Genomic DNA, 16,804 nt, shown 5'->3' on the forward strand with positions numbered 1-16,804 from the left:
TTTTCATATCTGTCTTTTTCATGTGGGATGTTGGAACACCCTTGCTTCTTGAATTTGTACACTATACTTTCCTGAAAGTAGTGTATGCTATGCAATGTGCATGATTTTCAATGCATGCTATGCAAATGTTGGCCAATTAATTCCTGTTCAATGTATGGTACTCAAGTTTCTCAAGCTCTTTTTTTTCTTGGGTGTCAAGCCCTTTGATTCCTCAAGGATCCAATTGCACTACTCTTCTAAGATCGAACCAGTGTAGCTCTTAATTGTCTCTTCCACTCAGATTCTTCCTTGTTCTGTTTTTCAATACTTTGGAATAAGTTTCATCAATCGATCATCACTTGACCATCATTCAATGAATTTCTCAGCAATAACAAATTTTCAAAACAAGTTTCATCCACCATCATTGGGTCATTACTCTGTCTCAGCATTAACCATTCAAAAACAAACTCTGTCCACTGATTGTCTTCATCATTCAATCATAACTTGCAAGTCATATCGATCAATTCATCACTTTTCCAGATTTGCCCCATCATCTCTTTTAGGTTTCTACCATTTCTTCATCATCTTAGATTTCTTTTCAAATGAATGTAAGATTCTTTTAAGTACATGTTCATTCATTCATTATCATTTCAAATTTTGACAAATACAATGCAATCAAGCATTTTCTCAATTCATTCTAAGGGTGTAACAATAAGAGGACAGAAAGTGAATTATGGTAAAGATAATCAATGGAGATCTATTTTGGTAGAAAATAAATGGGAAAGGAAATAAATTGGATGTCATTGAGGTAAATGGTATGTCCAAATGATGAATATTTAGACAATTTTCAACATTAATCTAGGATTCTTTTTCAAAAACTCATTCCATTTACTGTTGAAGTCATCTTGAGCTTGGCGAACTCTGCCCCAGTCTTTGAGGGATCTTCAGATGTCTTTGATCTTTCATTCATGTGAGCCATTTGACCTGAATCTTTTTTTTTTTTTTTTTTTTTGGGTACCAAAATCACCCTTTCAGGTTTTCAATTCGGATCTCTTTTTTCATTTTTTCATTTTTTCATTTTCTCATTTTTTCTTCTTTCTTTCTTTTTTTTTCATCATCTTTTTTTCATTCTTCACCTATTATTGACATCCTTCATACATCAAACTTTTAAGGTAATGTAGCATGATTCCATTGCTTCATCATGAGCATGCCTTCGCTCAACATATGATCATTCAAGTTGGGTATTCACACTTGATCCAAATGGACTTTCCAAGGTTGTAATGTAGGCTAAGGTGAAGGGTCATAAAAAAAAAATGGATATAATAGGCTCAAAATATGTATTAAAAAGGTTCAAGACCGAAGGATCATTTGATGCAGCTTGGCATTTTGCCCCACATCGTTTCACTGTTTTTTCTTTCCTCACACAAAGGATTCTCATTACTTTGCCCCAAGTCATGTGTGGCATTTATTTTTTTCTTTTGCTTTTCTTTCTCTTTTCATCTTTGAGACCTTTTGTGTTTTTTTTTTTTTTTTTTTTTTTTTTCAAAAATTACCCTCCAGTGTAGAGGGTGATCCTTGGTTGGGGTTCTTCAAAAAAAAATGATAAGCTCAAGGGGGTAACAATAAATGGTTTTTCAAATGGTAAAAGAAAAGATGGCCATTTTTCATCTCAATTGTGAATACCTTTCTTGAACATCATCTATTGAACAGAGCTCATGAACTTGTATAAAATATTGCACCCCTTCAAGATATATCTCTTTCATCTCTGGTGATGGCTTACCCTTTTTATTTTCGCTCAAATCATCTCCTCTGTGAATGAGTTCTCAAAATTAAATTCCAGAATTATTGTTATCATTGTCTAAATATTCATCATCTGAAATTTAAGAATGGGAGTGTGAAGTTATGAAAGGTAACAAGGCATGGAATAATGGTCAAGTGAAAGAGAAAAATGTAATGAAATGCATTGACTTGCCTTTATTAAAAATGATAACAAGTGAAGTCATATTAAAAAAAAATCCAACAATCACTCGAAAAGAAATCTTAAAATGACAAAAAACCTTCAACCCGCCTTATCTCCATTAAAAATTAGCTCCCTATATGATCAGGTGAAGAAATCCCCATTGACATCTTGCCCCTCAATTCATTGTGACTCTCCAGATCCTTTCTGTTCTTGACTTTCACTCAGTACACTAACATTAGGTGTTGTTGTTTTTCCCTGGTCAAAACTTACCATTCCATCATTGATCAACCGTTGCACCTTATACTTTAAAGCAGTGCAATTTTCAGTAGAATGGCCAGTAATTCCATAATGATAGTCACAACGGGCTGTAGGATCATACCACTTTGGATAGGGTGGTTTAAGTGGTTCCACATGGCTGGGGGCAATCAAATGGCTATTATAAAGCTCTCGATATAACTCTGTATAAGTCATAGGGATTGGATCAAATACAGGTTTTTCTCGAGTAGTCCGTTGTTCTCGCGAGCCACTGGCTGGGTTAGTAGGGCGGATTTGGGTTCTTACAGGAGCTTGAATGTTAAGGCGATAAGTGGATGAATAAGATGGTTGGGGAGCTAGCTGGTATGGGTAGGATGAGGCATTATTCACAGCGGGATAGTATGGAGAGTAACCTTGAGATGGATAGGGTTGATAACCGCCGAATTGTTGTCTATCAGAGCTCACAGCTTGAGCTTCAGCTTCTTTCTTTTCTGATGTCTTCTTGGTTTCTCCTCCTCTCAACTTGCCATTTTTTATGGCACTTTCAATAATTTCTCCAGAGATTACCATGTCAGCAAAATTCTTTGTTGCATTCCCTATCATCTTTTCATAATAGGGAGGTTTTAAAGTGCTAACAAACAGCACTGTGGTCTCTTTCTCTGTCAGTGGAGGTTGTACCTGTGAAGCTATATCTCTCCATCTTTGGGCGTACTCTTTAAAAGACTCGTTTGACTTTTTCTCCAGATTCTGCAAAGACAAACGATCAGGAGCCAAATCGATAATGTGTCGATATTGACTGATGAAGTCATGTGCCATATCACTCCAAGAGCGAATACGAGTCCTATCTAGCTGAACATACCATCTGGCCGCAGAGCCAGTAAGACTATCCTGAAAGACATGCATCAAGAGTTTTTCATCATGTGCATGAACTGCCATCTTCCTACAATACATGGTGATGTGGATTTTAGGGCACTTTGTACCGTCATATTTTTCAAATTTCGGTACTTTGAATTTATAAGGGATAACCACATCAGGAACTAGGCAGAGCCCAGCAGCATCAACTGACCCATAAAAGCTAAATCCTTCTACAGCCCGTAGCCTCTGCTCTAACATGCTAATCTTGGAACTTTCCTCAGCCTCTACTCTCATCTTTTCCTTCTCCTTCTCTTTTAAATCATCTAGATCAGGAATTGGTTCTGCTGCCTTTTCAGTGAAGACAGGATTTATATAGCTATTATACTGCCCTGGGTTGAAAGCTGATGGCATTCCAGGATAGGCGAAATGTTGTGGCGGGACCTCTTGGGCAGACTGGGCTTGAGATGGGCCAAAACCTGGAGGGTACAAAGGGTCAGCTACTTCTTGTAAATGGGGAACTTGTTGGCTTGTATTTCCTTCAACCCCTTTCCCCTTATTCATGTTATTGAGGGCCTCCAGAATTTTGCTAAGTTCATTTTCAATCTTCTCCTGAGCTTTTTCTAGCTTTTCAAATCTATGAGAACTTTCCTCCTCCATTTGCCTTGCTCTGGATCTTGTGTTGTATGGATGAGCAAGGTTTTCGCTAGATGGAGCTATCCTCGGACCTTGAGTACCATACTCATGATTAGAAATGTTATGCTGTGCCTTATGTATGATGCTTTGATACACAAATGAAATGTACATTTTTTTGAATGAAATCTAGCATGAAATGAATGCAAATGATTGTGTTGAAACATGATCATGAAAAGAATACAGATGCATACAATCAGACAAACAACATAGTTAGTTTCATGAATGAAATGAAAGTAATGCTGATGCATAACATTACAAAAAATAATACACAAAGTTAAGCAATCAAAATGATTAGATAAACACCTTTTTTGTGTCCTAATTTCAGGGCATATCTATCATTGGGTAGAAAGGACTCTATCCTAGGGTTAGGCACTCTTAAGGTTCACTACATGTGGTTTTAAAGTCAGAGTCTAAAGGTCCTCAAATTGTTCCTTACATCCTTGTCCATCACAGACTAGTAAGGCACCCTAATCCTCACCCATTACAGGCTACAAGCGGAAAAGGTTCAATTTGAGTGGGAGTATTTCGCTAGCCACTACGGAGGCATTAGACCTCACGAAAGCAATAGGTACTTTACTCCCTCCTAGAGGGACGGAGCTCGGGTATAGAGCTCATGTTATGCACATGCACATGAATGACATAATTAACAAGGTAAATAAACATGAATGAATAATAACACACATATACAAAAATGGTTCAATTTTATTAGGCTTTTGGATAACACAAATTATTTGCTGGCCTGACTCTCAAAGTCCCCAGTGGAGTCGCCAAGCTGTCGTAACGTCTAGATCCGGGGATCTATCGCCAGACATTGACTTTTAGGGAGTCGCCACCAATCTTTTTTATCTAGGTGCGATTGGCCACCTATGGAATCTGCCCTTTTAGGGAACACCTAAGCTTAAGGGTCCCTAAAAGAATAGGTTCGGGTCTGCTTAACCAGAACAGAGTTCGGGAGTTCGGTTACGTGTGAGGAAGGTTATAGCACCCTCACAACGCCCATCAAAAGATGGTACCAGCTTGAATTTGTGTTATCCAAAAGCCTTAAAATTTTACCAAGTAGTTAGTTGTTGAAAATTATTCTCAATTGACTCTAATACTTTTAGCAGAAAATTGAGAAAATTCTCTCACCTCAAGAGTATGCAAGAAAAACTATTGTTTCACTTGCAGAGGCTCCGTCGTCGGATTATTTAAAGAAAAATCAAGATCAACCAATTAATTAATTATCGAAAATTATTCTCAATTGACTCTAATACTTTTAGCAGAAAATTGAGAAAATTCCCTCACCTCAAGAGTATGCAAGAAAAACTACTGTTTCACTTGCAGAGGCTTCGTCGTCGGATTATTTAAAGAAAAATCAAGATCAACCAATTAATTAATTATCGAAAATAATTCTCAATTGACTCTAATACTTTTAGCAGAAAATTGAGAAAATTCCCTCACCTCAGGAGTATGCAAGAAAAACTACTGTTTTTACTTGTAGAGGCTCCGTCGTCGGATTAATTAAAGAAAAAAGAAAAAAAATCAAGATCAAAATCAAAGTCAAATAAAAAAAATTCAAAAAAAAAAAAAAAAAAACCTGGAGCGGCTCGGCTTGGTGCGGCTCGGCTCGGCTCGGCTCGGCTCGGAGGGGCTGAAACGCGCGGGTCAGAAAGCGGGTCGACGCTTCGGGTCGGGTCGGGTTCGGCAAAACGCGCGGATCCTCTTATTAACTTAAAGCCAAAACGACGTCGTTTTGGGAGGGTATAAAAGGCACCTTCCTCCGTTTTTCAGCAGACCGTTCCTCCCCTCTCTCTCTCTTCTTCCCTTCTTCTCTGCCTTCTCTCTAGAATTTGAAGAACGCCGGTGCCGGATTCTGGAAAATTCTCCGGAATCTGGGAATTTCGCCGGAAATTGGCCGGAAGTTGGCCGGATGTTCGCCGGTTTCTGGGATTCTCCGCCGGAAACTGGGTCTGTCGCCGGAAACTTCAAAGTTCGCCGGAATTTTCGCCGGAAAATTCAAAAGTCGCCGGAATTTTCGCCGGAATCTGGAAATTTCCCAGAAATTTCCAGAAAATTTTTTCGCCAAATTTTTCTAAAAAATTTTTCTCACTGCCAGAACACTCCTAAACTTTTCCTTAGCTCTCTAAACACCCCTATTCTCTCAATCAGTAGCTTTTGCTTCTGTTTTCTCTGTGTTCTTGAACTGTTCCAGGAGGTGCTTTATATAGGGATTGATCAGGAGTTTCTGATCAATCCCAATTCCTCCTTGGACGGGAATTCAGTCTTTGAATCCAATTGGACTCTCTTGATTGAATTTCCATTCCCGGTAGGATTCTTCAGCTTCAATCTTAGCCCTCCAAAATCAAAAATAAAATAAAAAAAAATACTAGATAATAATCAGATAAATCAAAAGATATAAAAAAAATCTGATAATCAGGAAAAATCAAAACAGATAATTAAAAATAATAATAATAATAATAATAATAATAAAATAAGATAAACCCAAGTATATATTACAAAAAAAAATAATAATAATAATAATAATAATAAATATATAACTATATACATATAAATCTAATCTAATAAAAAAAATAAATAAATATATACATAATAATAATAATAATAAAATACATAAAATACAAAAGAAGAAAAAAAAAATATACAGGATTGAAATGGGCCTTACCCATTTGGGTCAGGCCCAATTGATCTGGGCCCGGATCCAATTGGGTGTCTACAATCACAATGCCCATCATCGAGCACGTGGTTCTTCTCAAGGTCAAAGATGACACGACGAGGCAAAGGTCAACACGATGATCAATGGCATCAATAGCTTGGTCTCTCTCGATCCTGTCCTCCACATAACTGCTGGTCCCGTCCTTCGTGGCAGATCTCCGATCTCCAATTTTACACACATGGTCCATAGCCGATACAAGTCCAAAGAAGATTTGAACACATATTCTGCTCATCCTGATCACCAGCGTGTGGTCAAGGAAAATGTCCGCATTTGTGATGATATCATGGCTGCTGATTGGGTTGCCGATAATGATCCCGCCCCACTGTCACCATCCCCTAGTTCTGCCATCAAAATAACCTTCTTGAAACTGAAAGAGAACGCTACCAATGAAGTGCAAGGTGAGATTCTAGGGATAATTAAAGGGACTAAAAAGGGAATCTCCGGTATTCAACTGACCACTTCCAGGGAGAATTTCTCACCTGCAAGAGCTAAGGGCTTTTCCCTTGCCTCACTTGCTGTTTTGCTGGGGTTGAAGAAATGGAGGCTGCAGGGGGAAATGAAGAATATGTGAACCTAAAGAAGCACAAGGTTAGGGATTATTTGGATGGTGTCATTGTTGTTGATTATGTGATGCCATCATTGTCATCTTGAAGTCTTTGTTAGATGATTAACTACAAAGAAAACCTTGTTTCTTGTTTAATGGAAGCTATTAGAACAATATCCAATATTGTATAATTATAAGACGGTTTGCAATTGGATTGCCTCCAAGTTTAAAGTTAGAACTTTGCTTTGCCTCCTTAATAATTGATTCCAAAACCTAGCTATACTTTGTACAATTATTAATTGGTTCTCTTTGTAGCATTAAACTAAACTATATATACAATTTTTGTTTGTCTCTCATTAGTCTAGGACTCGTTGTCAAGCATTTTTTTTTACATAATGTTGAGCTTATATAAGAGTTGTAATTCATTTGTACATAGCAATCATTGGGCTGCTGATCGTCTTCACTGTCGGAGGAGATCGTTGGTTATGCCATTTTCTCTGTTGGGTCGAGAATATGGACCCTTTAGTCTCCTTTTTAAATGTTTGCTACATAAGTTTGAGATAGCTATTCATTCTACTAATATTTTGACTCGGAATGCGAGGCTCATGCCTAGCTAGCTCTGCACTCCTATGTCCACGACTCACCTACACGTTTTCTTGCTTCTCTTCCATGGAAAAATCAAGTTTAAAACCAAAAACAGTTGGCACACTACCCTTGTTCCATGCCTTAAGAAAATCAGCAAGTTGGGTTCCACCAAATGAACCCATTAATTTAGTGGTCAAACTTTTGGGTTTGGACTTTTCCATGTATCACAGCAGCCGTCTGAAAATGTAATGCCCAGTTTCTAAATGCAAAAGTCATTTTCATTGACCGATGCAAGACATAATTTTGCACATTGATGCATCGAACAAAGAAGAATAGTTAAATTTAAGAGTGTGAAGCATTCACTAATATGAAACTCATACATGGTAACATGGAATGTTTATACCTTTTTCTTTTTTAAATCTTTATTTGATTTATTGACCAAGCATTTTTCCCTTTGTTCAGCTTGTATAAGAGTTTAAAATTTTAATATAAATTTTATATAAATTTAATAAATAATAACAAATGAAATTTGTGTTTAATAAATTTTTATATTTTATACTTAAAAAAACACAAACACAGTAAAATTATACGAATTATTAAATCTATCAATTAATCTTTCCTTCAAAGTATCACTCTCAAAACCACTCTTCCGATACATGTTATTTCCAATGTCCTTTCCCATTAATTATGGAGCACCTCTTTTTCTTTCTTCCAAAGCCACCATTATTTTTTGATGTTACACGCAACCATACAAAACTTTGAAAAAAAAATTTCTAGCCCCACTAGCATCTAGAATCTAGACGTTTAATTTCTTTCTATATTTCATTTCATGTCATTTAATTTGATGAGCTGGTTTTGACATTTTCTTTCTTTTATAAATGTAAATTGGAATTGAAAACCCAAATTTCCCATTCTTTTTTAAATGCAAATTAAGTTAATTTTTACCTTTTATCAGTACTCATGCATGAAGATTACTAAATGAGGTAATGGTGGTTAAAAAAATGTCATAAATATATGAGAAATTATCATATTTATTGACATTGAAAATTTTAAAATTTATTGTCAGAAATAAAAGAATAACATTTTTTATTAAGAAATAATAAAAAAATTAAAAATAAAATATATGATTTTTAAAATTTTATTTATAAAATTAAAAAATTATATTGTTAATGTATCAACGTGAATTCTAAATTTAATATGTATATTTGCTTTTCTCTGTAGTAAGAAAGTAGGTCTTGTCACCAATGAAATTTTGATCTAGTGATAAGAAGGAGATATTAGAATAATGAAGTTTTAAATTTAAATCTCATTATATGTGGGTTTAATTTAATTTTGTGTTAAATTTTATCTAATTATGTTCTAATTTATTTGTTTAATTATTCAATAATTTTTTATATATGAATCAAATATTTAACTATAGTAATTTGTACTCGTAAGTTGAAATTTCATGAAAAAAAAAAAGTAATCTTGTCTTAGGAGAAAAAATTGAAACTCATTTAAAGTTCTAGAACACAAATAGTGATAGATTTGGTAGCTTGTCAATTCCCCAACGTAATTACTCTGTCACTTAAGTACATGGAGTAATGTAAGCTGGAATAATCATATATTATAAAATGAAGAATAGAGATGTGTATGCCTATGCATAAACGAAACATTTTTGCAAAGAAAATAAAAGAGAATTAATGCATATAGCTCATTTTGATTGAAAATTTTTTCGTAATAAATTATAATTTTTGGTATGGCTAGGGCTTAAGTGTGATGAATTTAAATAGATTTGATAATTTAAAATATAACATGATAAAATGATATGAATAAAAAATATAAAAGTGATATAGTTTAAAATTTTAATAAAAATTATAAATAATTTTAATAAAATTAAAAAATTATATTTTATATTTTTTATCGATATAAATCATGACACTTAAATTTTATATAAAATATGATAAAAATATACGAATTAGTAATATTTTATACAATATAAATATATAAATTATCAGATCAAAATTTAAGATAGTAATTTTCTATTTGATTATGCCATCGTGTGTGATCTTTGCACTCAAAAACTGTAATAGTCAATGGTAACATTTGAGACGAAGAGAATTTTCTTTTTTGCTAGATATTTACCTTTCACATTAGACGATCGCAAGTCATTATTAGGCCTAAATAATATTTTGGAATTTAGTTTTCAAATTTTCCAAAATTTAAAATAAAATTGATAACATTAAATTTGATAATTTTAAATATGATATAAAAAATATAAAAATGATTCGATTTAAAATTTTGATAAAAATTATATATGAAATTACTAAAAACCAAAGAATATATTTCGTATTTTACTATCAACATATGTTGTGATATAATAATTTTATATTTAACACCGTGATGACTTTTCGGTCAAGAAAAAAATATAATTTAATTAAGAAATTAAGAGCCCGCAGTAGCAAGCCAGGCGATTTTAACTTCAATCACTGCTCCAAAGCGAGGAGAAAGCCAATTAGTTTTGGTTAACTTTAACAATTTTGATCAAATAATAGAAACCACACAAACAAGTGCTATCTATCGCTACCAATAATAGGCAAGCAATGAAGGAAACAGAATCTAGCAAGGGATATTTTAGATTGCTTTTACTGTTGGAAGCGGCCCAAATCACAACAATAACATATTAATTTGCCGTTTCTTTTATACTAAAACATTTATTATTTTTATTGCATATGTAACTTGAATTCTAGTAATATAAAACAAAAAAAAAATTAATTTCAATATATATATATATATATATACATACATAAATTCTTACATTTGATTCTTTTCGTGGTTGATAATTTGTTTGAACTTTTGTGTGATTTTTTTTCCTCGCATTTGAACCTGCATGCATATTTATACTCAAATAACATTTTAAGAAAATCTTTATAAGTAGTAGGAATGTAGGAGAGAGAACTAATTATGGTTTGGTTAAGATTTATTTGCATCATTACAGTGTAATTTCCCTTGTCTTTTTTTTTTTTAAAATTTCAATTGAAAAGATAACTTTAGTTTAATGGGATACATAATTACTGCATCATAAGTGTAAATATTACGATGATTGTTTCAAGTAATAGATTTAATAATTTATATATTTATGTTTATCATTTTTATTTTATATAAAACATGCATAAAATATAAAATATATTATATTATAATACATTTTCTACATACTAAATATAAAATATATTTTTTATTTTATTAAATTTATATATAATTTTTATTAAAATTTAAATTGTATCATTTTTATATATTTTTTATTATTTTTATATCATTTTTAAAATTAGCATATCTGCATGCCAGTGCTCATAGCACTGTCAGCTTAAACCCCAATGTTCTAAAACAAATGTGTTATTAAGTTTAAGAGGTACACAAGTAATAGATACTAAGCAAATATAAGTGGGACAAGATCAAGCTTTGAACAAGGTTTGCCCACAAATTGGGGAAAAAGATGGACGGTCCAAGTTGAAGTTAGGCACATGGATGCTTTTTGTCAGTCACAAATCACGATAGCTTCTGAAGATGGATACTGAGTACCACTCAATCAGTCATGATCTGCCTGCTTTGGGACATTTTGTAATCTTCACAACCTGTTTGAGAGGGAGAGAATTGGGGCAGAGGGAACAGCCGGGGGCGGCTGGGGTTTTGCGACAAACTTTCCGAGGCATGCAAGAAATTTAGGTTCACGCTTCCAGGAAATTGAAGTTTTTGAGAGAGAGAAATTAAAAAGCAAAGAAGGGCGGGTGAAAGTAATCATCGTGATCTTTTTCAAGTAAAAAAGGTTTTTTTTTCTATACTTTTAATAAGTTGGAATTAAGAATTTAATTTAATTAATTTATACTTTTAATAAATTTAAAATTGGAATTCTATCAATTTTTTTTATATTCACTTACAGAAACTTTCAAATAAGACATCAAGAAAATAATATCGTGGGTAGTATAGTTGTTTTTTTTTTTGCATGGCATTGGCTAAATATTCTTCATTGCACCATGAAGGCCATGGGAAAGGGAGAAGAAAATTGATACACTACAACTACTACTGCTATTAATTAATTATGTTAATATTCTTCTATTTGGAGGACGGAACGTGGTCCCTTTTTGCACACGTAGGGCAAAAGCCCATTTGTAATCTACGTGTATGGCTTTCATTTTGCCAGAGTCACGCATCAAGACATAAGTTGCTGTCGATTCGTGAGAAAATTAATATGGTAGTATCTGAAAAAACTATAAATCATCCCCTGGACTGAGGGAAACGTATCAAGAATCATTAGAAAGTTGGAAAAAGAACAAGTTAAAACTCAGAAAAGACCCATCTGCCAGAGAGAGAGAGAGAGAGAGAGGGAGGAGGGGAAGGAGGGTGGTGCAGTGCCAAATGGGGAGGAGCCCTTGTTGTTCTAAGGAAGGCCTGAACAGAGGAGCTTGGACTGCTCATGAAGACAAAATCCTCACAGAGCACGTTAAAGCACATGGTGAAGGCAGATGGAGAGATCTCCCCAAAAGAGCAGGTAAAAACAGGATAATTGAGTATTATATTTGTTTTTCTTTTCCAAAGGGAAATTTGAAATGAGTGAAACCTGGTAGTCGTTTTTCTTTGTAAACAGGTTTAAAGAGATGTGGGAAAAGTTGTAGGTTTCGCTGGTTGAACTATTTGAGACCAGATATTAAAAGGGGCAACATATCAGCAGATGAAGAAGAGCTTATCATCAGACTTCACAAGCTCTTGGGAAACAGGTTTCTCATCTTAATTTCTCTCATAATTTGTTTGAAGCAATGTACTGTTGACCAAGCTGAATTTTTTGATAGTGTTTAGTACTTTGTTTGTAGATGGTCTTTGATAGCAGGGAGGCTTCCAGGGCGAACAGATAATGAAATAAAGAATTACTGGAACACCAACTTGGGGAAAAAGGTTCGAGATCACCAAAACTCATCGACAGCAGCTTCGAAACACAACAAATCTAATGGAAGAATTATGAAGAAAAGTGATCAGGCGAAGCAACAGGAGCCAACTGGTGGTACTTCCTCGCTCGTGGTCCGAACAAGGGCAATCAAGTGCTCAAAAGTTTTCATAAACCCTCATCAGTACCCACAAAAAATTGACCCTTTTGACAGGAACAGAGAGGCCAAGCCTTCAATAGACGGGGAATGTACAATGAATCAAACATCTGCATCTACCCCAATTAATGGCTTATCCATATCTGAGAATGATAATAACTTCATGCTTGACTTCGACATGGGAGAGTTTTGTCTATCAGATCTTCTTAATTCCGATTTTTCTGATAGTATGTATTAGAATCTTTAGGTATTTGCTATATATGCTTTTTTCTTTTTTGTACAACTAATCAACAACGTAAAACCTGGTTTTCAATTCCTTGTTTGATCACCCATTCAATCCTAGGAATTTTGTGATTTCCATGTGTTTTCCCCTTTTGATTATTCTTTCTATGTAGCAGTTTTTTTTATCATTATTTCTATGGCAAAAAATTAATACTAATAACGATGAAGATGATTAAGTAAAAATTTATAAAGAAACATGCAATTTGAAGTTAACACAGTGCCAAAATGACAAATGAAAAAGGTTTAAATCATAATCACACCTTCAATTTGATTAGATACAAAACAAATAAGAGGAAAATAGGAAAAAAAATAAATGAGGAACCAAATAATTATAGGGAATATTCTTTTATCTTCCTAGCCTACAAGAAAGGGACGTGTAAAATTTTTTTTATGTCGAAATGATAATAATAATTTTGAATCGTTAAAATTTTTTATTTTTAATTTAAATTTTTTCAAAAGTTTTCTAACTCTTTATTTTGGCTGCATCATATAATTCACATCTAGGGTTGGCATCGAGTTCGGGACGGGTTTTGCTCGCCCTGAACACGACCCGACTTTATCATTAATAAACTCGAATCCGATCCGATCCGAATTTTTTTTATTTTTTTATATCCGATCCCGATCCGAACTCGATATTATATAATCCGTATCCGATCCGATACGATCCGAAATTAATAAAAATATTATTTTTTAAATATAAATATTTAAAAATATTATTATATAAATATATATAAATAATTAAAAAATTAATTAAAAAATAATTTTTTAAATAAATATCGGGTCGGGTAGGCCTAAAACCTGACCCGACCCGACTATTTTCTAACATTATCATATCCGACCCAAAATCCGAAATTTAAAAAAAAAAAAACCCGACCTCATAGGGTGAGTCAAGTCGAAACCCATCGGGATCAGGTTGAATTTCCATCCCTATTCACATCCAAATTAAAAGTAAGAAAAACTTGAAATTTTTTGGCCTTTTGAGAATGTCTTATTCTCTTGTATCTTTCTTTGTATATATATAAATATATATATTTAATTTTTGAAAAATAAGAAAATTTGATTTTTCTCTCGTCTCTTTCAGTGTCTCTGCTCCCTTTCTTTCTCCATAGGTCTCATGGACAATAGGGTGATAGTTAATCATCAATGTTTCTAATTTTATTTTTCTCTTTAGGGTTTAGGACAAACCACTTTCCATTTTTTGTTAATGGCATATTAAAACAGATAGTAAATTGGACCATCGGTGGATCAACTTCAGGACTTAACCATGATACCCACGGACACTCCCATACCTGATCTTCTCCAAATCTTCTTTCACGGTTCACATTGCTCCTATTCCCTCTCCCCTTTATTGTTATTAAAATCAGGTACTCCTAAATCTACTATAGCCAGCTACTCCCTTCCTTTAACACTTGGGCTAAAACTCAGGGGACACTCCCACGTGCATTTTTCAGACTAAACCCATTGATGGGGACACAAAGCCCAGAATCTAGACAAAGAGACGGGTGAGACAGGAGGTAATCGAATTTGAGTGGGTATAATATTAAGTTTGAATTTAAATTTAATTTAAAATTTAAAATTTAAAATTTGAAATTTAATTAAAATTTGATTGAATTTTATTTTTTTAATTTAAATTTTATTTAAGATAAAAATTAAATTATTTGAATTTATTTGATTATATTTAATTAATAAATAAAAATAAATTTAATTTTTATATTTAATAAAATTTTAATTATTTATATTTGATTTTAAATTTTAACTTAAGTTCGATATATTTTATTAATTAAAATAATAAAAATAAATTTAAATATAAAAATTTCATTAAACTTATAAATTATTTTGAATTAAATATAAAAATATTTAAATTTAATTTAATTAATAAATTAAATTATTTAAATATAAATATAATTTAATAATAATAAAATCAAAATAAAATTTTATTTAAATTAAATTTAAATAATTTATAAATATTAATATATCATTTATATTTTTAGAGTAAATTGCCCTAATTTGAAGGACAATTCCTAACTCCCAGCTATCAGATAAAAGGTATGGGGCAGAGGGGAAAGAGCCAAAAAGTCCTTTGGTACAGTCATATCTCCTTCAGGAAATTTGTCTGGTTTTATGTTGGATGATTGGATCTATGGTAGAATCTACACTTTTTTTTGTAATAATTCACAAAATTATTGGAAAAATAGAGGTGAATTGATTAAGACAGACGATGACAAAATAAATAGATAATGCTGGCAGTTTGATTTGTCATTTTCATTCAAATTATATTATACAATTATATTATTAAAAAATTATTTATTTATTATATATCAAATATGATCATTTAATAATAAATTATTTATTTTAATATATTCATATACATATATATAATGTGTAATAAATGATTGATTTTATTCAATAATATAATTATATAATTATATGATTTGAATAAAAATAATATATCATATATATTGACGTGGAATAATCGTTTTATATAATTTTTTTTTGTTCAATTATAACCATAGTTTTCAAGTAAGTGATTATTTTCATAATGTTTTATCCTTGTGCTAGCACTTTGAGAAAGTGGCAATCTTCATTGCAAATGTGCCTGTTTATAGGAAAATTTCTGCCCTTTTATAACGCAAACACTTTCAAATTGCATCTATAAAAAGAAAAGGCAATAGTTATTTTTAAATTTTTGGGTTCATGGCTGCGAGTAGGTGTTGGGTGGTTGGTATATATTGATGTCAACTTCAAACAAAAATGGCAGTTCTTGAGCTCCAGGAGTTATATAAACAAATGTACTGATAGAAAGAATATTAACAAAAATGGGAATTGGTGAGATTTCGTACGTTCATTGTTATGATCTCACATAATTGGTTTCGTGAGAGTTATCATGAAATCCTGATGTGTTTTTTAATTGAAGATTTATATTATAGTTAAATCAATTTCATAAAAACTTTCGTAGAATCGAGTTCATGGGACTTCAATGCTAGTTTAATTGACAAAGGAAAAACGTTTTTTTTTTTTTTTTTTTGAAATTCCTAATCTACCTTTAAATTTCTCGACTTTACTAGCTAAAGAGGACATTATGTGTATAAACTTCCTTAAATTCATAATAATATGCCAACTAATTCAAAAATTAGTCCACATGCCAATAACGTGTTAAGTTCTATGATTATAGATGGATGGTTGAAGGAGTGTGAACACTTCCATGTCAATTTTTCTTACATTTAAATCAACTCTTGAAACCCATTGGGCTAAACAGAGGTCAACCTATCCATGTTAAGCAAAAGGGTTCTTGCCCTTTTGTGCATTACACACATTCCCTTTCCTTCTCAATCCAGCCTGCAGGCACCAAGCTGTTTAATTATGATAAAATCCCAATTTCAAGCACCAGAGAAGAAGTGAGAATCAACAACTAAAAGCAATATATTATTCTGACAGGCTAACCTCCAAATGAGAAACAGATAAAGTCTTGTTTGGAGTCGAATTGAACAAAGGTCTTCATAGAATTCAGCTACCAGTTGGTGCATGAAAGACAATGCCTGGGAACTATGGCATATATTCAAATCTCTCTTTATCAATCTTAGCAATTGCCAAATGTGGAGGATGATGGCTCTTCCTTTATTTCTTATGGATTATTTGAACAAACACAAACAAAGTTTGATAGGATATTGAACTTAGAACAGATGAGAATTTCTCTCTCGTTCCCCATTCTAAGTTTTTCTTTACCAGTACTCTACCAACTTATGCAAGTAATTTATGGATTCAAATTTAGACTTTGAAAATGAAATAAAAAGAACAAAAGTTTGGAGTTTGGTTCTCAAGGTGCTTCTCGTGGCATCATTTTTTTTTTTTTTTGAGAGCCAGCCACC

At 32.7% G+C, this 16,804-nt stretch overlaps 1 protein-coding gene and 1 pseudogene across 1 annotated transcript; both read left to right on the forward strand.

Annotated features, from left to right (window-relative positions):
* Nucleotides 1-6,457: 6,457 nt before the first annotated feature.
* On the forward strand, nucleotides 6,458-7,358 carry LOC149513669 (stress-response A/B barrel domain-containing protein UP3-like; annotated as a pseudogene).
* A 4,448-nt stretch (nucleotides 7,359-11,806) lies between these two features.
* LOC111300378 (transcription factor MYB123-like) lies at nucleotides 11,807-13,016 on the forward strand. Its single transcript, XM_022896015.2, has 3 exons — nucleotides 11,807-12,109; nucleotides 12,206-12,335; nucleotides 12,429-13,016. Exons 1-3 carry the CDS (start codon nucleotides 11,977-11,979, stop codon nucleotides 12,892-12,894), a joined length of 729 nt encoding a protein of 242 aa, XP_022751750.1. The 5' UTR covers nucleotides 11,807-11,976; the 3' UTR covers nucleotides 12,895-13,016.
* Nucleotides 13,017-16,804: the final 3,788 nt, after the last annotated feature.

The sequence above is a fragment of the Durio zibethinus genome, chromosome 18, assembly GCF_047325235.1.
Source record: "Durio zibethinus cultivar Kanyao isolate XHJ-2024 chromosome 18, ASM4732523v1, whole genome shotgun sequence".
Classification (NCBI taxonomy): domain Eukaryota; kingdom Viridiplantae; phylum Streptophyta; class Magnoliopsida; order Malvales; family Malvaceae; genus Durio; species Durio zibethinus.